General features: G+C 38.7%; 1 protein-coding gene and 1 long non-coding RNA gene across 9 annotated transcripts in view; both read left to right on the top strand.

The window, feature by feature from the left end:
* The window catches only part of nfat5b (nuclear factor of activated T cells 5b), a 48,326-nt gene extending 29,815 nt beyond the window's left edge, over window positions 1-18,511 (top strand). For 2 of the 8 annotated variants that reach the window (XM_055213293.2, XM_055213323.2), the window contains exons 3-13: window positions 8,862-9,417; window positions 9,645-9,831; window positions 9,950-10,140; window positions 10,286-10,458; window positions 11,792-11,926; window positions 12,024-12,076; window positions 12,595-12,727; window positions 12,815-12,883; window positions 12,974-13,068; window positions 13,155-15,201; window positions 15,281-18,511. In XM_055213293.2, coding sequence (XP_055069268.2) covers window positions 8,862-9,417; window positions 9,645-9,831; window positions 9,950-10,140; window positions 10,286-10,458; window positions 11,792-11,926; window positions 12,024-12,076; window positions 12,595-12,727; window positions 12,815-12,883; window positions 12,974-13,068; window positions 13,155-15,201; window positions 15,281-15,507 — 3,866 coding nt within the window. In that variant the 3' untranslated portion in view covers window positions 15,508-18,511. Of the gene's footprint in view, window positions 1-744; window positions 1,611-6,065; window positions 8,343-8,861; window positions 9,418-9,644; window positions 9,832-9,949; window positions 10,141-10,285; window positions 10,459-11,791; window positions 11,927-12,023; window positions 12,077-12,594; window positions 12,728-12,814; window positions 12,884-12,973; window positions 13,069-13,154; window positions 15,202-15,280 lie in introns of those variants that run through there. The other 6 variants (XM_055213341.2, XM_055213309.2, XM_055213332.2 and 3 more) reach the window with 6 other exon arrangements.
* Window positions 18,512-19,157: 646 nt separating this feature from the next.
* Window positions 19,158-20,712, top strand: LOC129418699 (uncharacterized). Its single transcript, XR_012360074.1, has 4 exons — window positions 19,158-19,448; window positions 20,105-20,153; window positions 20,240-20,374; window positions 20,479-20,712. It is a non-coding gene; the product is annotated as an uncharacterized lncRNA (long non-coding RNA).
* The last annotated feature ends 552 nt before the right edge of the window (window positions 20,713-21,264 follow it).

Below are 21,264 nucleotides of genomic sequence, written 5' to 3'. Positions count from 1 at the left end.
GTCTTTAAGTTTGTAAACAGAATTAAAGCGCTGCATTTGAAAACTGTGCATGTGCGTAGTCCTACAAGCTTTAAGACCCTGGGGAGTCCTTGGGAGGAGTGACGTAAAAGGGAACTTGCGCATGAATTAAATATCTTAAAAAAAACGGATAACTAAGGGTGCGTTCCGCTCCGGTTTTGGACACGCACTCGCGGGCTTCCCTGGGCTCTTCCCCTCGGGGGGGTCCCTGTCGCCATTTTGGGGTGCGTTCCGCTTCGTCGGGTGGACGAGGGAAGTTTGTATGGACAGAACCTCGCTCCCTCGATTTTGACTTGAGGGAGCGAGTCTGCTTCATATGTAGATTTCATGCAGCTTCATATCCCTCAATGCAGCACGATTGTGACGTCACTTCAGCAACTCGCGCTTTGCACATGGAGGGGGTGGTCTCCACTTTCCATGTGATCAAGGGCTTAGGGCGATCCATTTGAACCCACTTCAAGTGTTCTAGCAGTGGTGGGCACTCGTACAACATAAGCAATGACGTACATCCGAGTGGATGAGACTGGGGGAGGTTGGCGGGGGAAGTTCATGGAAAAACGAACTACCCTGCGTTCCAGTTCGTTTTTTTGTGAACTTCCCTCGCTGGCTTCCCTCAGTCTCGTTCACTCGAGTCAGGATCGAGGGAGTGAGGGTCTGTCAATACTAACTTACCTCGTCCACTTGACGAGGTGGGACGCGCTTCGGAATGGCGGCGGGGATTCCCCTGGGGGGAGGTGCTTGCGGAGGTTCGCGGGTGTGTGTCTAGAACTGGAGTGGAACGCAGGGTTAATCACGTCGTCCGGAACAATATACGTTATCTACAGCAGTAATCTGACATCAAATTGATTTGAACAGATAAATTAGTACTCCACCTCCCACGTGACATCATCAACTATGATTAACCAACAAAGTTAGGATGCTTTCGGGAAAGTCGTGACAAGGTAGTTCGTTTCTCCAACTATGCATCGGGCTATGGTGGTTCAGCAGCGAGTTACGTCGTTGTTCCGGAAACGCACGCCTGACTAGTACAATAATCAAAACATTCAAATGTGTTTTCCATATAAAATTTTGTTTGGCTCTCCCGCAGGTTTCTTAAACCGAGTTATGCAAACGAGTGATTTCATAATAGGCCCTGTGCTAATAAATCCCAACCCATCTAGGTCTTTTCAGAAAAAAGTAGAAAGCAAACAAAAATAAATAACTAAAACAACAAACATTAAAAACAAAGATTTGCTTAGAGATGGTTCAGATCTTTATTCGTTATGAAAATACATCTACATACAAATGATTTTATTGGGAAAATAACGCATGCAAAATACAAAAATACGTATATTCTCAAAGCATGCATTGAACCCTGAGAAAATCCACAAAGAAATCACTCCACACCACCATTATTATGAGTTCCTATTTGTACATTCAAAATGCAATTCACTTTAGTTTCTTTTACTCTGCCCCTTTATCAAAGTGCCCAGGTTTAGGGTGAGTTTCAGTAAACCAGAAGTCTGTTGCCTTTGGACATCTGTACCTACAGTAACTGCAGCCAAATGCATCTCTCTGACGAGGCGCCACATGCTGGCTGTAGCTGAAGGAAGGTGATGTATTTTCCAGCTTAAATGAATTTCATTGTGGGATTTTAGGTTTCACTGCAAATTGGCCTTACTTCTTCTGGCTATTTTCTTTTCCTGTTTTACTATTTTTTGTTTGTGGATTACGTTCGTGAATATTTTGCTTAATTCTTGAATTAAGAGTATGTTCTAATTAGCAAACATTTGCTCTTGTATTTGTTTGACCTATTAGGGAGCATTTATTTGATTGCTTATTTCATTTAGTTTTATGATCTTTTCCCTCACACAAAAGGGGCAGATGTTTGGGTTCACCTGTCTTATGGGCCTTTCAGACGATGCGTGGCAGTCGCGAATCTCTAGTTTATTTTTAATAAGAGACGTGCGGAAACCGGCAAAACGTGGGCGGTGAAGCGGGCACGGCTCTTCTCGGCAGGCACCGCTGAAGATAAAATATTTGCACTAAATACTGCACAAAACGCTTCCACTACATTGCGCGGCGATTTCGCCTCTTGCCGCGTACCGTGTGAAACGCTCATTAAGCCATAAGCAGCATGCTGTATGCAGCAATGATCAGTGTAGCCACACACCCTCTTCTTGCCTAAGAATGCTGTTCACAGCTATTCTTGTCATCACATATTAGCTATTATTCGAACCCTCTCCTGCGTTTTATGTTTTGTGCTTTTGTCTCTAACCCTGTCTTGTTACTGCTTATGTTTTCTTGAGTAATAATGGCAAAACATAACTGCAAGATCCATGGGGGCGATCTGCTGATTTATCCTCCACGTGTTTGAAAATATTTGGCAATCTTGCTGGTTTAACCTTGCTCTGATTTCCATAATCAAATAATAATTGTTGACTTTTTTTTTTTGCAGTCTAATGCAATTGAAATCACTGAATTATGGATGGGGCTCAGTTTAAAATTAACATGTTTACAGTTTTTTTATCAATTTGATTTTCAGTTCAGGTGAAATATGTTTTATTTTATATATTTTGTGGTAAAAATTTAGCCTGGTCCAACCAGACTCTCGTACATTCATTTCATTTGTACAGAGAGTCTGGCCACGCTCCATTGCAAAGCGTTACTTCCGTTAAGGAGGGTCCTCTGATGAAGTTTAAAACTATCGGATCTGCCTTGAGTCACTCTGAATCTGCCATAACCAATCGCTAACGTTTGGTCGTGACGTATATCTTGCACCGAAACCGGACGGAAACAACAAGAATAATCAGACAAACAAAACTTAGCAAACCTGGTTCTTGCTCAGGCTTTAACTTCTGTATATTCGGCAGTTTTGCAACAACGGACCGAATAGATTTTCTCACGTCTTTCTCCGCTGCCATTACTGAACTACAACTCAAACTGACGGACGACCTCAACGTCATCGTTCTAAGCCACCCCCTCTGTTCGCTGATTGGACCTGCAGATTTTTGCAGGAGAAAACGAAACTCTACACAGCAGTCCCAGACGTAGTACTGAAGCGAAATGAAAATTAAGCGGAAGCACGTAGGAGGGCAGAGCCAGGCTAGTAAAAATGTATATTTTGACATAATCTATACACTATTAGAAAGGAGTGTTAATTGTTACACATCTTTTTGTGTTAAAACATAATGTGTAATTTTAACACATTATGTGTGAATTTGTGTTGATTTTGTGTTAAAATAAAACACAGGTTGTGTTAAAAGTAACAATAATAACACAGCAATGGGTGGTTTCTGGGACAACGCATTTAGTGTGTTGTCCCAGAATCAACACTAATGTGTTGTTTTTAACACATCCGTTTTAAGTGTAGTTTGACAATTTTAATAAAAAACTGTTTAAATGCTTAGTTTGAGACAAATGCCTATATAATTATTTGTGTTTATATCATTTTTGTTACAAGTTATTTTATAATTGCAGTTTGGTTGTGTGTTTTAAGAAATTTTTATTTAATTACAAGTTTCATACACCACTAAAGAGTAAAAAGTTTCACACACCACTTACATAAATAATTTAGTTAATTTTAAACCAAACACAAACATAAAAGACATAAAACTGAGCAGAACCAAACCCGAAACCCAGTAATGTGTTTAGTGCCATCAGGATCAGATTTGCTACACTGACTGTGAAATAGGATTGGAAAAAATCATTCTTGATTATCTGTTTTTATCTGTAACATTTTAAGGGTCTTTATAGAAAGTGGTGGTTTTTAAACCAGTTTATTATCTCAATTCAAAGCAATAATAAAACGTATACAATATGATAATGCTTTGAGTTTGTAATTTCAAATTAAAGGAAAACACCACAGTTTTTTAGCTTCGACAAATTATAAAATACCTTTTTTTTCCAGTGCGTGCATTTAAATTTAAAAGCACTTCTATGTTTTAACTATTTAAAGACAGAGGATATTACAGCGCGCTGTGGTCGAAGTGCTGCAAACTAAGTGCTCTTCCGCCATACAATATAGTTCTCATTTTTTATCAGCTTAAAAAATGAGAACTATATTGTATGGCGGAAGAGCACTTAGTTTGCAGCACTTCGACCACAGCGCGCTGTAATATCCTCACATCATCACATGTAACAGTCTTTAAATAGGGAAAACATAGAAGTGTTTGGTGGCTTCTATATTCATCCCCATTTGGATCCTAAGGAATGAATGTGGCTAGGCTAAATGCTATTCATTCATGATGCGCTGTACAAAGATGAAGTGCATGCATTGAACAAAGATAGGTATGTATTAATTTGTCTAAGTTAAGGTAAGAACATAGTACAATATTGAAAAACGGTGGTGTTTTCCTTTGTTATAATATTTTTGAAACTTTAAATTATATAATCCAAAAACATGTTTTACAGGGAAAAAGAAAGCATCATTCTCTTTGTCTCGACATTTTCTCTACAATCTACAGTACATCAACCTAAAACTTTAAAGTATCATAATCATTCGGTTATTGCAAATTATTACTATATACATATTATGGTGTATCAAATGATACATTATACATAAGTATCACGCGTGTTGTGATCTATTTCCGATGTGGTGTTACAAAATAATGCTTCATAATATTCCAGTAAAACTATTTCTTAATATTCAGTTGTTTTCACATTTACCAGAAATGTTTGTTTTGGGTTTATTCATTCATCGTATATTACAGTTCGACCCCTCAGAGTTCCTGTTGACTTGTGTTACAGTCTCTATATTTAATAGTTAAAGCTCTTAGGGCACTCAGTATAACACACTTGGGTTGCTGTGTTAACTTGGCCATTTGCCGAGTGAAGAGGACAGTGCCGCTATAGAAACGAAAGCCAAACTAATGAATCAGAAGCGGTCTTGTAGCTTAAAAACAGATTGTCCAAAGTTGACTTTTACTACCTCTTGTTTAACTCGGATGAAAGTGTATCTTTCTAATCTGTGTTTTTCTATTTCAGCATTCACAAATATCTCAAGGTTTTATTTCACTTATTTTGAAACTCTTTAATTAACAAAAAACTACTTTTGTGTGTGTGTGTTTACTGCACATAGAAAGGGAAAACCTTTAGTGTGCGTCAAGTTTCTGAAGCAGTAGTCCACTCAAAATGCAAGTGAAGCCCTACACAGCGACTTACAGCGTCAGTATTTTGGAATGACTGCCAGGTGGTTGCAACATAATGCGTAATGAAAAACTTAGCCTTTGTTGTCTTCCACCACAACAGGGTTTCAGTTAATTTCATTAACAATTCTGCACAAACATAAGAGCAGATGACTCGACTGTCGCCGTATCAGGTGTCAGCCTGGCAAATCCTCTCCTGTCCTGGCAAACTCCTCATTCGCACTTTGGAGTTTAAATTGTTGAGAGTTAAAAGAGTAAATTAGCCCACTTACTGGTTATTAAGATTAAATGGGTAAAATATTTATTTTGATAACTGATAGTGGTTAAAGAAACGATTGTGCTATTTTGGACACCGTTAGATCAAATGCTTTTGTTCACATTCACATATATGGATGGTTCGTGCCCACTCTTCTTGTCATCTTATCTCTTTATGTCAGACAGTATTTCTCACATGCAAGGATTTCTTCCTTATTTAATTATGTATGGCAAGGGTGGACACGCTTTCTGCATGCAGGTGTGCTTTGTTAATCTTTGTACCACCTTTGCACACCAGTTTGATCGGTAAACAAATTCAGTTCAACTGTTTATAAACCCCAATAATGGGTATTTAAATTTGCATAATGCATAAATGGAAAGAAAATAATGCCATTTTTTTTATTAATATAGTTTAATGTGTTGGATGCAAAGCATTATTCATAATTACTGTCTTAAAATGGTTTCTGATGCAACACATAAAAGTGTACATTTTTGCTTTGTATTTTGCATCATGTTTCATCATATTATTCAGCTGTTAAAGGAATTCTCACATTAAAGTTTTTCACATTCTCATATTTCAGCGTTTTAACCTATTAGAAATATTTCTTTTTGGTCCAGTTTTTATGTTCAGAGGAAGGCAGCAAAACTGGACCAAAATTTGAACACCTGTTCAATTTTTAATTAATGTAATTATCTAATCAACCAATCACAAGGCAGTTCCTTCAATGCATTTAGGGGTGTGGTCCTGGTCAAGGATGTCCAAACTGAATGTCAGAATGGGAAAGAAAGGGTATTTTGTGCGTGGCATGGTTGTTGGTGCCAGACGGGCCGGTCTGAGTATTTCACAATCTGCTCAGTTACTGGGATTTTCACGCACAACCATTTCTAGGGTTTACAAAGAATGGTGTGAAAAGGGAAAAATATGCAGCAGTCCTGTGGGCGAAAATGCCTTGTTGATGCTAGAGGTCAGAGGAGAATGGGCCGACTGATTTAAGCTGATAGAAGAGCAACTTTGACTGAAATAACCACTCGTTACAACCGAGGTATGCAGCAAAGCATTTGTGAAGCCACAACACGCACAACCTTGAGGCGGATGGGCTACAACAGCAGAAGACCCCACCGGGTAGCACTTATCTTCATTACAAATAGGAAAAAGAGGCTACAATTTGCACGAGCTCTCCAAAATTGGACAGTTGAAGACTGGAAAAATGTTGCCTAGTCTGATGAGTCTCGATTTCTATTGAGACATTCAGATGGTAGAGGCAGAATTTGGCGTAAACAGAATGAGAACATGGATCCATCATGCCTTGTTAACACTGTGCACGCTGGTGGTGGTGGTGTAATGGTGTGGGGGATGTTTTCTTGGCACACTTTAGGCCCCTTAGTACCAATTGAGCATTGTTTAAATGCCACGGCCTACCTAAGCATTGGTTCTGACCATGTTCATCCCTTTATCCTCTGATGGCTACTTCCAGCAGGATAATGCATCATGTCACAAAGCTCGAATCATTTCAAATTGGTTTCTTGAACATGACAACGAGTTCACTGTACTAAAATGCCCCCCACAGTCACCAGATCTCAACCCAATAGAGCATCTTTGGGATGTGGTGGAAAGGGAGCTTCGTGTCCTGGATGTGCATCCCACAAATCTCCATCAACTGCAAGATGCTATTCTATCAATATGGGCCAACATTTCTAAAACATGCTTTCAGCACCTTGTTGAATCAATGCCACGTAGAATTAAGGCAGTTCTGAAGGCGAAAGAGGGTTAAACACAGTATTAGTATGGTGTTCCTAATAATCCTTTAGGTGAGGGCTCAGGGCTTTTCACACATTCACTGCATGATTTAACGAAATATGAATAGCCTGGTATTTTTTACATTTTGAACAATTTACGAAAAACAAGATACTCTCTCAACTCTTGTTGTAATGAGAGTTTATTATACATGTATAAAGTTTAAAGGAAGAAGGGCACTGCTTCATGATTAAATGTGAACGGCATGGTTTTTGTGGTTGCTTGTCATGTTCTGCGGTTGGCTTGTCAGTAGCGTGGTAATACAGGATCACGGTTACAACGACAGCCCCAATGAAGACTTCTCCTTACTGCCTTTATGAATGTTTTTTTTTCATGATACTTTCACCAAAGATCAATGAAAGTTGCAAAACAGCTGTAGTTTAATCCTGCTTGTTGCAACACGGCATTATTCCCACATATTTGAGCATTTGGAAATGGAGGGCTGGAATAGAGAGCACTGGAATGTGTCTACACATACTACAGTATTGAAATGAAAACAACACCGTCATCCGACTGTTGTGTTTTAACGTAATGCACTTTATTTTCTACCATAAAGATATGCGGGGGGCTTGTGGCTCAACCTGATCTCATATGAATTTATACATATTTTACGAAGTAAACTAATTTGTATGAATGTAAAAATGTAAGTTTATAAAAACACAATAATCCTAACCCCACCCCTAAACTTAAATTCATACGAATTAGCCATCTGTAAAATGCGTATGAATTGGCATGAGATTGTGTTGAACCATTTAAAGCAGATGATCTGTGTACAATTATTGCAAGACTGCATTTACAAAACTTGTCTTTATTGTGCAAAACCTTTTCAATTTTTCCATTTTAAAAGTTTACAACAGATATACAGCATCCAACGGCTTATAATGTGCTGTTTTCTTTTAATGACTATAGGAATGCTTTTTGGAATCTTCACATGATACTTAAAGGGTGTCCAGTTGGATTTTAAAGACAAATGGATGTTCATTGTCAACAGATTTCACCAACAGTAAAAAACTAAAAAGGAACAACGCCTTCTTCATTTGAATATGATTCAATGGTCAGCTTTTATTGCTCATTCGTTGTCTCGTTTTTATTTCAGGTAGTTCTCTCTGAAGCAGGGAGTGTCTGCAGGTCTCTGCTTCATACTGTAGGTCAGCCACTGGTTTATGTTGTTTCTGTGACCATGCTCACTCCCATGCAAATTTCTCTATGAGGATTTGCTTGCATCATTCAACACACATTTACAGCATCCGGTTGAGAGATGTAGTCCTTCAACATATGCCATTAAACCATGCACAAAAGCTCATTTACTTGTACTGTAAACATAAACAAAACCCACACAGCAGAGAATATTATGGCTGGCGAGCTGTGTGTTTTACGTCTTGGAGAGTGACGGCATGCCATGCACAGTCACGCAATGTAAAATGTTTGTTTTCATCCTGAGTATCCAGAGGGAATGCACAAATGTTATTCAGCATGATCATTTTTGCTCCTGTTGTTTATTTATTTTCACAGCATTTGAACTGCTTTGACAATAAGCCAAGGCAAACCATCCCAAAAAGCATAGATAACTTACTTCGTAATTGAATTATGAAGAAAATGTCTTCACTTATTGGGACTGCTGGCTCAATTTTGATGCCTATATTAACTGTTTCATTGTACACATACAGATGCAATGACCACAGGGAGCCCTCGCAGTCCTTTTCCTACCTCTTCCAGTTCGACCTCACACTCCACGTCCACCTCGGATAGCAGCGCGCCAGGAGATGCAGGCGGCCGAAGGAAAGCTGAAGTTTTGTCTGTGGAAAGCAAGCTCTCCGGCGGTGGCAGGGTTTGTGGAGAAAAAGCAGCCGGAACCGTCCAGCAGCAACACCAGGTGACGCCCTCCAAGCGTCCCGTTCTCAACATCTCGCCTCCACCTGAAGACTTGTTTGATGACAGCCAAATGTCATGCCAGGATGAGCTTGTACTTGACTCGGAGCAAAGCAACAGCATCTGGATTGAAAACTCTGTCTCGAACTTCAGCATCGTAAGCTCCAGCTCCTACAACGACAATACTGAAGTGCCCCGCAAGGCCCGAAAGTGCACCCCACGGCAGAAGCCCGGACCAAAACCAGTCTCCGCTGAAGAGGCCAGCATGGATGTCTTTGATGCAGATAGTGCCAAAGGGCCACACTTTGTACTCTCGCAGCTTGGCCCAGACAGCAAGGGCTCTACTAAAGCATGGTGAGTTATTTCGGTAGAAAGGTACGCTTGTGCCTTATGGCATTGGGTAAAGTTGTATCTTTTTATTGAAACCTTTCACCTTCATCCCTAGCAACAACCTAACAAGGCTTTGACTTGCATGTAATTTTTTAGAAAGATGCGTATCGTATATCAGTATTTCCCAGCCCTACCACCTGGTGACGTTAATTACGTAAATTTGATGCTCACCAAAATCCTTGTTTTTATAGTTCTGAGGGACCACAAGCGTCTTGTTACAAAGGTGTGATACTGTCTGGTCAGTATCCTCAAAAAAGTGAAGGAAAGGAACTGAAGATTCTGGTACAGCCCGAGACTCAACACAGAGCACGCTATCTGACCGAAGGCAGCCGGGGGTCTGTCAAAGACAGAACACAGCAGGGTTTTCCTACTATTAAGGTGCGTCATAAAGCTAGTTCTTGTTGTTTGGATGAAATATACAAAATCTTGTGGCCACTTATTCTGCTTATTATGTATGCACATGATTCTGTTAACCACAAGTTTTTGGTCCTCACAGCTGGAGGGAGTGAAGGAACCAGTGGTCCTGCTTATTTTTGTAGGCAACGATGCTGGACGTGTGAAGCCCCACGGGTTCTACCAGGCTTGTAGGGTTACGGGCCGTAACACAACCGCTTGTAGAGAAGTGGACATTGAAGGCACCACTGTCATTGAAGTGCCTCTGAACCCAAGCAGCAATATGACTTTAGCGTACGTAGCAGAGTTTGAAGTATATTAAATGTTGCTTTCCAGAATTTTACAAACATTAAAATGTCCATTAGGGAGTGCTGTACTAAATAGCCATTCCCAGTAGAGTTATGAATCATGTCCAGCTGACTGTCGGGTGTATTTACAGTGTGGATTGTGTGGGGATCCTGAAGCTCAGGAATGCCGACGTGGAGGCCCGTATCGGGGTGGCCGGATCTAAGAAGAAGAGTACCCGTGCCAGGCTGGTGTTTCGAGTCAACATCCCGCGCCCCGATGGCTCTGTGCTCACGTTACAGACCTCGTCTTCTCCCATACTGTGCAGTGAGTGGCTTTTGGGTTATTCATAGCATCTTCCTGCTAGCAAGCCCAGCTGGTGCTCTCATCACATAGGAGAGGTAGAGATTAGAGGAGGGGATAATGAATGTTTATATTATTAAGGTCACTGGCGTGGGGCAATAAGAATAAGTCAGAAAGCAAAAAGTAGTATCTTGGTTAACCAAGCAGTTTTACTGGCCGTTTAAAGCGATACTCCAGCAATTGGAGATACATATGTCCATCAACTTTCAGACAAACCCATTTGGAGTTATTTTAGAAAGCTATTCCAAGCTTATAAAGACGAAAACGGGGATCAGGGAACAACTTCTGACTTTGAAGCCCAGAAAAATATCCATAGGTAACGACGCCATCTTGGACTCACATGATTCACAAGAGTCATAAAGTTTGAAATATGGATGTTTTTCTTACACACTCATATTGATTACCCGCAGAAGACCTTTATTAACCCTTTGGACCCATGTGGATTACCTCTGCGAAGAATAAATGCACGTTTTTGCGTTTTAAAGTCAGAAGTTGTTCCCTAAACCCTGTTGTCTACAATTATAAAGCTTGGAAGAGCGAGGATATTTACTAAAATAACTTAAAATGTGCTTGCCTGAAATATTATGGACACATGTATCTCGGATTGCTTAAAGCCCGGGATACACTGCACGATTTTTGGCTGACCCAGATGAAAGATTGCCATTGTGAAACAATCGTCGCGATTTCTGTGATCGTGGCTCTTCATCGGTGGACTTATGTCTTACAGTGAGAGAGGTTCAAAAACGTACGTTTTCCCGTTTTTGCGTCCAAAGATAGCCTACGATAGTTTTCTGACAGTGTCAGAAATTCAGCATGATCAACGCACAGTGTGTTTGCTGCTACAACCTGCGTACTGGTATTTGTTTACTACTAGATCATGCTGGTGATGTTGCGTTAACGTGTAACGCAGGTGTCGAAGCCTCCGTGTCATCATCGTACAGTCTAAATGTTTGTCGTACCCATGTTTAAACGATCCATGTCGCACAGTGTGATAAGGTGTATTGTGTATTGTGCAGTGTATTCCAGGCTTAAGGGTGAGTAAATCATAGGGTAATTTTGATATTTGGCTTGATTGGCCTTAGTGTTCCTGAAGCTTCTATAATCTAGGTAAGACATTGATGGTTATAGCCAATTACACTGCATAAAAGTGTATGCCATAAGTGCAAATGGAAAATGTTAATGTGAGATAGCAAAAGACAGATCATGGGCTAGAAATAGATGGTACCAAGGGAACCAACTACGTAGAAAGGTTCACGTATAAACGTATGTTTTTCTCTGGCTGTTTCTGTTTTCACAGCCCAGCCTGCAGGAGTACCTGAGATTCTCAAGAAGAGTTTGCACAGCTGCTCGGTTAAAGGCGGGAATGAAGTCTTTATTATCGGAAAGAACTTCCTTAAAGGAACCAAAGTTATATTTCAGGAAAATACTTCAGGTACATTATCAGTGTTTCATCTTGACATGTTCCTGTTTAGCTTTACCAAAAAACCTCTTGCACTGTTTAACCACTGTCTTTTTTGGATCTGTTTCAGATGATAAATCCTGGAAGGCAGAGGCAGACATTGACATGGATTTTTTCCATCAGGTAAGCCGTAGCATCTGCTGTTCCTATTATTTGACTGTACGGGCCGGTCAAGAGCTGTATAAATAGAGGCTGCTTTGTGCAGGTCACAGATATCACTAGCCTCAATTGTTGCCTGCCAGGACTTTGGCAAGCGTTAGAGATTGTTGACCTAGATTCACAAACAGTGTTCTAGTCCATTGTGTTTTCAATGCTGGGTTGTAGGTTATTTCGGTTGTGTTATGTTTTGGGTTTATTCTATTGTCTTAATTTTGTTGTGCGTGACTTGTGACTTAATATCAAATGCTGCTAATTGATAATAGATAACTAAAGAACAATTTTCTAAATTTTTGAAAGAAAAATAATTTGTGCTTGCCTGTGCATAACACGACTAACAACTTGTCCCAGGTGTTCTTAGTCACTAAGATATGTTATTTTCAGGTCCCCAGCTCACTATTTAAGAAGTAGTAAAGCTTTTTGTGCTTTAAATTCTTTGATCTCACATCTCAAAGTATATAATCTCATTTGCTCTCCCCTATTAGAATCACCTTATTGTCAAAGTCCCTCCATATCAAAATCAGACGATCACATCACCTGTGTCTGTTGGTGTCTATGTTATGACAAACGCTGGACGTTCCCATGATGTGCAACCATTTACATACACTCCAGAACCAGGTCAGGGTATTAAACAAATTAATAATTTTGGTTTACAAATTATAAAAGCCTATAGTAAACCTAATTGTCCCAAAAATGATCTTTTAGATGTTGATTCATCAGTGAAGAAGGAAGTCTTGCCTCCGGTGACACCGTGTTGTTTTGAACAAATGAAAGGTAAGCAGACATCAATGTGAATATGAGCATTATTATGTTTTGCATGCAACACAATGTAATAAATGACCTTCTGTTTGTTGTTTCCAATAGTAATAGATAGTGCCTTGATGACCCCAGTTTTGCCTCTTGTTAAGCGAGAAGAGGCCACTCCAATGGATGTCTCTAGTAATCCTTCTGCCTTCAAGGTCTGTACAATTAAAGAGCTTGATAGACAAGTCGTGATTGCATCTGCATTTCCTTGATTCCTGTTTTCAAATTCTTTCTTACCCAGCAGACCCCCAGTGTCATCAATTCAGCACAGCAAGCCTTAGAGATGAGTACAGAGATCTCCACCAACAGTTGTACATTTTCCAGTCCTCTAACCCACCAAACAAGAGAACAGGAGCAATCACAGAACTCTGTTTTTACCAACAAAGAGCCCTTCAGCACCATTCAAAAGCAGGACCTTGCCCCCAGCGGCTCTTTCCATGTGCCTAGTGAATCTCTTCTCCAGCAAGGTGTTCAGCCATTCCTTCTGGAACAGAGAGACAGCCTTGGACAGGAGAGGTCCAGCAATGCTAGCGGATCAGTGGTGGGGCTCTCACAAATAGATGACAACCCACAGCAACAACTGTCGCTACTGCCGCCGGATGAGGTGGCGCAACTGGAGCAAGCTGTGCGGCAGCTGCAAGCGAAGGGATTCTGCAACATTCAACTTCAAGCTGAGAATTCATTGTCAAAGCAGCGACAACATCATCTTCAGCAGCAGCAAATTCAACAGCAGCAAATACAGCAACAACAGCAGCAGCAGCAAATTCAGCAACAACAGCAGCAGCAAATTCAGCAACAACAGCAGCAGCAGCAGCAAATCCAACAGCAACAGCAGCAGCAAATTCAGTTGCAGCAACAGATCCAGCAACAAGAGCAGCAAATTCAGTTGCAGCAGCACATTCAGCAACAACAGCAGATCCAACAACAAGAGCAGCAAATTCAGCTGCAGCAGCAGATCCAACAACAAGAGCAGCAAATTCAGTTGCAGCAACAGATCCAACAACAAGAGCAGCAAATTCAGCTGCAGCAGCAGATCCAACAACAAGAGCAACAAATTCAACTGCAGCAGCAGATCCAGCAACAAGAGCAGCAAATTCAGCTGCAGCAGCAGCACCAAGTTCTGGAGAACCTTCAACATCAGCTCTTTCAGGCCCCTGTTCAAATGCATTGTGGTTCAGAACAGCAGGGCTCCTCGCAAGCTATGGTGCAAAATGGAAGTTCTCTCTTCCAGCAGACACCACCACCACAACAACAACAGCAGCAGCAAGCAGCTTTGTTCCAACAAGCCAATGAGCTTTTATCTATTCAAAGTGGCTTTCTTCAGCAGCAACCTAATCATTCCACACCTTCCCTCTTTCACAACCCTACAACCATGCCTGAAGCCCAAAGTTCACAGGAGACCCTTTATCACACACAGAAGACCTCACCCAACCAGGATCAGGTCCAAGCTTCTCTTTTCCAAACCAATCTCACGGTTCTTAGTGGGTCAAATATGTCCACGGACGTTCAACCCCCTGCGACCAGTATGTTTCTTGCACAGAATGCTGTACCGGGTCAACTCGCAGTTAATGCCAGCCAGCCACAGCAGCTGGCTTTCCTGACTTCAATGCAGACGTCTTCTCTTGAGGCCCCATCTGTATTCCCAACTCCGACCCAACTGTCCCCCATTCAGCAAAGCACTCCAATGGAGCAGCAACAGTCACCGGAGCATGCCCAACCTGGATCCATTTACCAGAGCATCTCCCAGTCACCAAGCAAACTCTCCTCTGGCCAGCAACAGCAGGCCGGTCTACTCCTCAGTTCTCTAACATCTACAGTGACGCAAGAGCAAGCCTCCAGTCTGTTATTTGGTGGCCAAGTCCAGATAGCATCAATGAACAACAGCAGCTTAAGTTCTCCAGAACAACAAAACACTTCTCTACCTTTCACCGTCAGGCAACAAGAGCCATCTGAGCCCATGACTTTTCAGGATCAGAGTACTATGGTGGTCAACCCGTCCTCTAATAAGTCCATGTTCCCGGACCAGCAACCCATGCAGCTTGCAGCAAGTTCTGGGACTGGGCCTTCACAGTCTCTAAACCTCTTCATGGCCCAGCCTAACATGCCTGGGGGAGTAGCTCCTCAAGAAGCCCTCTTTGCACCACAGAGTGATTTAACTGGAATTCAGCCCAGCACTTCATCACCAGTCCAACAGTCAGGTCCCCTCTTTCAGACCACCATGAGTGGAAACCTCAGCCAGCCCAACCAGAATCAGCAGCCCAACCTTTTCCTCTTTGAGATCCATAATGGTAAGGTGATTGTCCCATTTTTTCCCCATTAAAAATTACATTTAAAGCCATAGCTAATGTCATCACTTAATTTCTGTAGAGTGCAGTCAACTGATGAACTCCCAAGGAACTAGGCTGTCTGATCAGATTATTGCCATCAATCAATCTGCTCAGCAAGAAAACGAGGTCCAGTCTTTACTCGGCCAGTCTATGTCAGACCCTGGAACTGTCCAGACCCCAATGACAACGTCTCAGAACATGGAGAAGATTGATGACCTTCTGGTGAGCCTTCAGGAGCAAGGCAATAACATCTCACACTCCTATTAGGGCCTTCAAAGTTTAACTGCCCGGTGTCTCCATTCCACGTATGATTGTAGATGTTTCTTGCACACACAATGGATATTTGAATGTCCTCTATATTGCTGAAATATTGGATGCTGTAGATTTTGCCTAGCGCCATTCATGTTTAATCGGGATTGAAAAGGACACACTATATGGGGGGAACAGTTATGTCTAAATGGCATCACTACAAACAAGAACATGATTGATTCACCACATATTTCTCAGTGAGGCTTGTCTAACTTTGTGACGTCTATTTTTAGCTGTGAACTAAACATATGATGATATATAGTATGCCAGGCATATGCAGTCTGCAGTGAGATTTTTATTTTTAACAAATGTGTGCACACTCAGTGTTTTTTTTCTGTGTTGGTACACTTGAGAATCTATTTATAAGCTATTTTTTATCTTTAACAGTAGTTCAACTGCGAAAGAAAAGATATAAGTGAATAAAAATTTGCTTTAGCATTTTCCTACTAGCACTTTAAATAAGTTGGTTAGTTACTTCTGCCTCTGCATTTCATCAAGCTCATCTCCACTGTCTTTAATCTGTCTAGACTGTATATTTTAGACTGGTCCTGTTAATTTCTCCAGTTAGAAATACACATTCCAGGTTAACAATCATACAAGGGGTTATCAGAATCTTGATTTGGGTTTACATAAGCCATTTCTTGGCATCTCATTTAGCTTGCGTGATGTCTGTATGAGTGTTCTGTATACATATGTGTGTCACATTATTTTAAGATTAGATCTTTAAAAGTGTATCTTATACTGAATCTAAAATTTTAACATATGATGTTATTTTGTGTCATTGTGCTAGGTTATTTTATGAACCAGCGTCTGGTACGCTGGAACAGGACACATTGCTTTCTTTGGTGAATCAGAAGGGAGTGTCCAACCAGTATTACCAACAAGTTCTCTGAATATACTGGCTTACAGTATATACATACACATAGGTCTACTGTATAAACTTACAAAGCAACTCTTTATATGACACATCTCTTTACAGAAATGGTTTTTAATAATGTAGTAAGTGTCATCATAGCCAGTTGCTGTTAAATTATAGGCAGCGAAACGCCTCCAGATGGCATCTGAAGACCTCAGAACATGTTGAGTTTTCACCAACTTTCAAGTCATTGGCCACTGTTGTGGTTTAATTGGTTTAATGTTTGTACATTTGGTTGTGAAGTGAAGTGAATTGGTTTTGAATGTAAGGAACACTATGCGAGTTATAGTACTGGTTATTTCAAGCTCACATACTGTATGTGGTCTAGGGGCATGTATGATGAGCTGCCAAACTAGTTTGGCATGTACTGATGGTAGCATAAAGATGAATATATTCATTATAAGGAGGTTGTAATGGCTAGTTTGAGCCTACAATGATTGGTAATAAAATGTCAAATTGTGGACGATGTTCGTTGCTCAGAACCTACTTTTTAGTAGAGACGTTTTTTGAGAAGTTTTGATCGAAGGGTGCTCTCATACATCTCTGCATGAGGAAGAACTGTGAACTTTAACATGAGCTTTCCGTGACTCGTCTTCATTTCTGTACAATAAGATTTTTGTTTCCATAGCACTCATTATTTATATGAATATTTACGTTTTTCCTCATACCTCTTTTAAAGAAAAGTATTAATTTATTTTTGTCCATGTTGTCTGAAGTTATCACAATTAGAATCAGTGGCTATATTACTATATTTTAATCCAACTGCATAATTGTTACAGGATTACTTGTTTTATCTTGTATTGTTTAAAGTAGAAAGCATCTGTGTGCAGCCCATATGCTGTTGTAACATGATAGTACAGAGATATAAAGATATTTCTATATCATAATGCACAATACGGTTGTACATTCCTGTTAAACTTTTACTAACATAATGTGTTACGAGTTAAGTCACAATATATATGGTTTTTATCTCTGCTAGATTTTTAACTGCAACCGTTTAACTAAACATTACCTGAAATTCCTAAAATAATTGTATTAAGCTTTTCAGGAAATAAAAGCCATATAAAAATTTACCCTTTAAAATTTTATTCTGTAGGATTCAGACATTCACATTGGGACCCAATTATTGTTGCTTATAATGAAAATATCTGTTATGGGTGAAATAATGTTTAGCATTAAATGTACAAGGTTAAGTTTGCAAATGCAGTTAATGTCATTTGGTTATCTTTTTCTTATAAAATTATTTGTTTATTAAAGATTACAATGCAGTAAAACAATATCAATGACATAACATGGTATACCATTCTTTTATCAATTTATAAACAACTTCATTTCAGTCACTAAATTCATACCAATATACCTCTAACAATTACTTTTAATATAAAAATCATATTGATTGCACAAAGTGATAAGTTTAATTAGTAGTTGTGCCTTTTAAAAGCAGATTATTTTCTTGTTGCTGTTGACATTTTTGAGGTTATTTAAAACAACACCCTTCATTAGTTCCAAGAAAGAAGCAATTTGATTAACTATAAAAATTATGCAATGCTATTTTACACAAATACAATATTTTCAAATATAATGCATCCTTGTTTTTAATTGTTGTACAGCAGTCTATATTGCATTACACTGCTATGCAGTTAGAATAAGTGCAAGAAAACAATCTCTTATTTACTATTCAGTTTGATATCTAATCTTTTAAGAAAGAGAAGTATAAACGGTCTTGGTTCTGTTGCTTATTGAAGTATGATAATTCCTAATGTGCCATAATAAATGGCACAACAGTTATGTCATTCTTATAGCAAGCTACTTGTGTTGGTTCATTAGCACATACTGTTTGTTGTCGTTGGTTTGTTAAACATTGTCATGACTGATGTGAAGATAAAAAACATTATCACTTCTAAATGACATATTAATTGTGAAACAGTTTATAAAGATGCATACTGTATAAAAATGTTGTGCTTTTGTTGGGATATTTGTACTCTTGCAGCTATTTTTTCTGTAAATGTGCTGCAATATATCAATAAAATAGATTAAAATCTGCAATTTGAGCTTCTGTTTTTAATCCATTATTTTATGTAGCTAACAGGTCTCCTAGTAGAGTGACGCAGGGATGACGTATTTTTATAGGCTAACCCGGAAGTTAGAGGGAGACTGGTTCCCTCGCAAAAAAGCCTATTAATTTTTCCATAGACTTTTGAATTATCTTAAAAATAATATCTGTGTTTAACAAAAGTTAGGTTTTGTCCAACAAGTTAATGTTCACAGATGAATACACATTTTATGAATTGAATATGCGTTTACTAGAAATATAAAAAGCAGAATTTTAAAATTTTCATAAAAGTTGCGTTCACCTGTGAAGAACTGCTCTGAGCTAACGTTACTTTGCAAAATGAATGTATACAATGTTAGCTACAGCCAGGTCCTTGAATTCTTGACTGGCTTCCAAATCTCTTCGCACAGGTGTGATTCACGCTCGTCGTCTACCCTCGTATTCAGCAGACTAAACATTTTATTTTTGGTATTTGTTTTCGAGATAAGTTTAGTTTAGCCACTAGCCAGACTGATAGAAAAATACAGACCGGAACTCAAACGTCAATTGTTACTGACATAATGTAATAATTAAAAAATACAGACCGGAAGATCACTTCGGTTCAGCCGCGTAACCGTGACAACGTGGTTGCGTCTGTAAAATGTAATAGCTGAGCTTACTAAAAAGATTAAGTAAACTTAACTTATTTAATTAAGTTTGTTAACCTTACTTAGTTTAACTAAGTAATCCCAACTTTTTTCTATGCAAACTCAAGTCAACTTGATTAAACTTAAAAGATTAATTTAGCTCAACTTAAAATTTCAAGTATTTTCAAAAAGGATGACTGCACAGTAGGTGGCAGTAATGCTCCCAAGGAGTAAGTGGTGGCTTAACTGAGTGGTTAACTGAAGAAGATGACAACAGCACATGGTCGGATGAGAGCATGAGGAGGTAAGTTTGTGCTTATATATCATTTTTATTTTTTAATTGCTACATTTTTATCGCAATATTACAATCACAGTTTGTAAACAGTAATATTTTGTCGGTAATAATAAAACTGATGCATGCTATTTGATCACAATTAGCAATCCAACAACTGCTAATCATGTATGTTTAAAGATAAACATTTTCGTTCAACAGACATAAGTAACTAATATGCAGAGGTAGATTGAGTAAAAATTTAATTATATAAAAAGTTAGTTAAAGTTAAGCCTTATAGTAATAACTGCTTGAGTAAAAGTAAAAGTATGCAATGGAAAAACTGCTTAAGTAGTGAGTTTATAATTCGTGTTGGTGTGGTTTATAATAATAAACTACATGAAAATGCTTAGAACTGCTTATAAAAGGTAAAATAGCACATTTAAAGTAGGTGCTTTCAAAATTGTTACTCAAGTCAATGTAATGCAGTAAGCATGTTTCTACCCACCTCTGGAGAAAAAAACAATAATAATTTCATACCTTAAAATGCCAAGTTATGTTAAATAAGAGATCTGCTGTATAAAAAGTTTTAAGTTTATAGACTGAATGCTAAAAATGTTGTTTTTACAATTGCTTTTTAGTATCTATCAATCAATATACTATGTTAATTGTATATTATTATTATTTAGCAGGAGCTTGTTTCTTTGAAGAGAGTGCATACCCTTCATGGAAAGTCAGGTAATTAACACACATTTTATTTAGGGCATGTCAAAACTTTTTAAATCTTGATATGTTGTTTCTTTTGTTATCCTTCTTTCATATAGTATAACGTTACTGTGGAGTACAAACAAGTCGCAAGCAAAAACCTCAAGGAAGAATTGTTCTCATCCCTTGCTAAACATTGTTTTTGAAGATTTTGAATGAGAGAAAAGTTTAAAAGCTCTCTTGAGAATCTAATGGTAAGTATTTTTGTTTGTTTGTTTTAAATAGTTTAAGTCCATTTGCTAACTTTAAGTAATCTGTTCTCACTGTTGATCTCAATGTTTTATGTATTATTTGTCAGAACATCACTGATGTCACTGCTCGGTGGACGGTAGTTCTCTGTGTTCTTGCTATCCTTCTTGCGGAAGACACTACAGACTTCCTGAAAACAAACATGGTTAGTATTCTTCTCGTTTAATCAATATGAGATGTCCTAATTTTTGTGTTAGCATTTAATTAGCATTATTAAAGAAATAATGTGTAAATAGAAGATAATTAAAGGCACCAAGGCACATCCTTTTGTCCCACAATTCTATGCGTGAACATGCTCAGGATTGGTCGAGCCTGGTTGAGTATGAAACCGTAGAGTAATACAATTCCAACCCACGGTGTTTTCCAAAGTCCAGCATTTACATCACATTGACCTAATTTGTTTTACAGTCAACACAATCAATCACAAATTCACAAATAAAATTTAATTTCTCATTTGTCAATATGAATATAATTAACCACAAAACGTTTTAAAAACATCCCTCTTGGAATTATTAAAAGTTTGTCAGCTTAAAAGTCCTACTACAAAGGATTCAGATGGTACAGTAAGTGATATTATGTGTAACATTTCTTATAAAAAATAAAAGATTAATTAAATCTTGATTTCTATATGGTAAATAGTTAATCACAAGATAACTAACTTTATTGTACTTGTATGAGTACAAAACTGGAACATTATAGAAATACTTTATTGTACATGTATGAGTACAAAACCGAAACATTATAGAAATACCAAATATTTAATACAGAAAATATTAAAATTTAATCAATATAATTGTTTAACTATTAAATATGAAATAGACTTTTTGTGCTATTC

The sequence above is a fragment of the Misgurnus anguillicaudatus genome, chromosome 21 (genome assembly GCF_027580225.2).
Source record: "Misgurnus anguillicaudatus chromosome 21, ASM2758022v2, whole genome shotgun sequence".
NCBI classification, from domain to species: Eukaryota; Metazoa; Chordata; class Actinopteri; order Cypriniformes; family Cobitidae; genus Misgurnus; species Misgurnus anguillicaudatus.
Note: the sequence above shows the minus strand (reverse complement) of the source record. Positions and strands in the feature narration are given on the sequence as shown.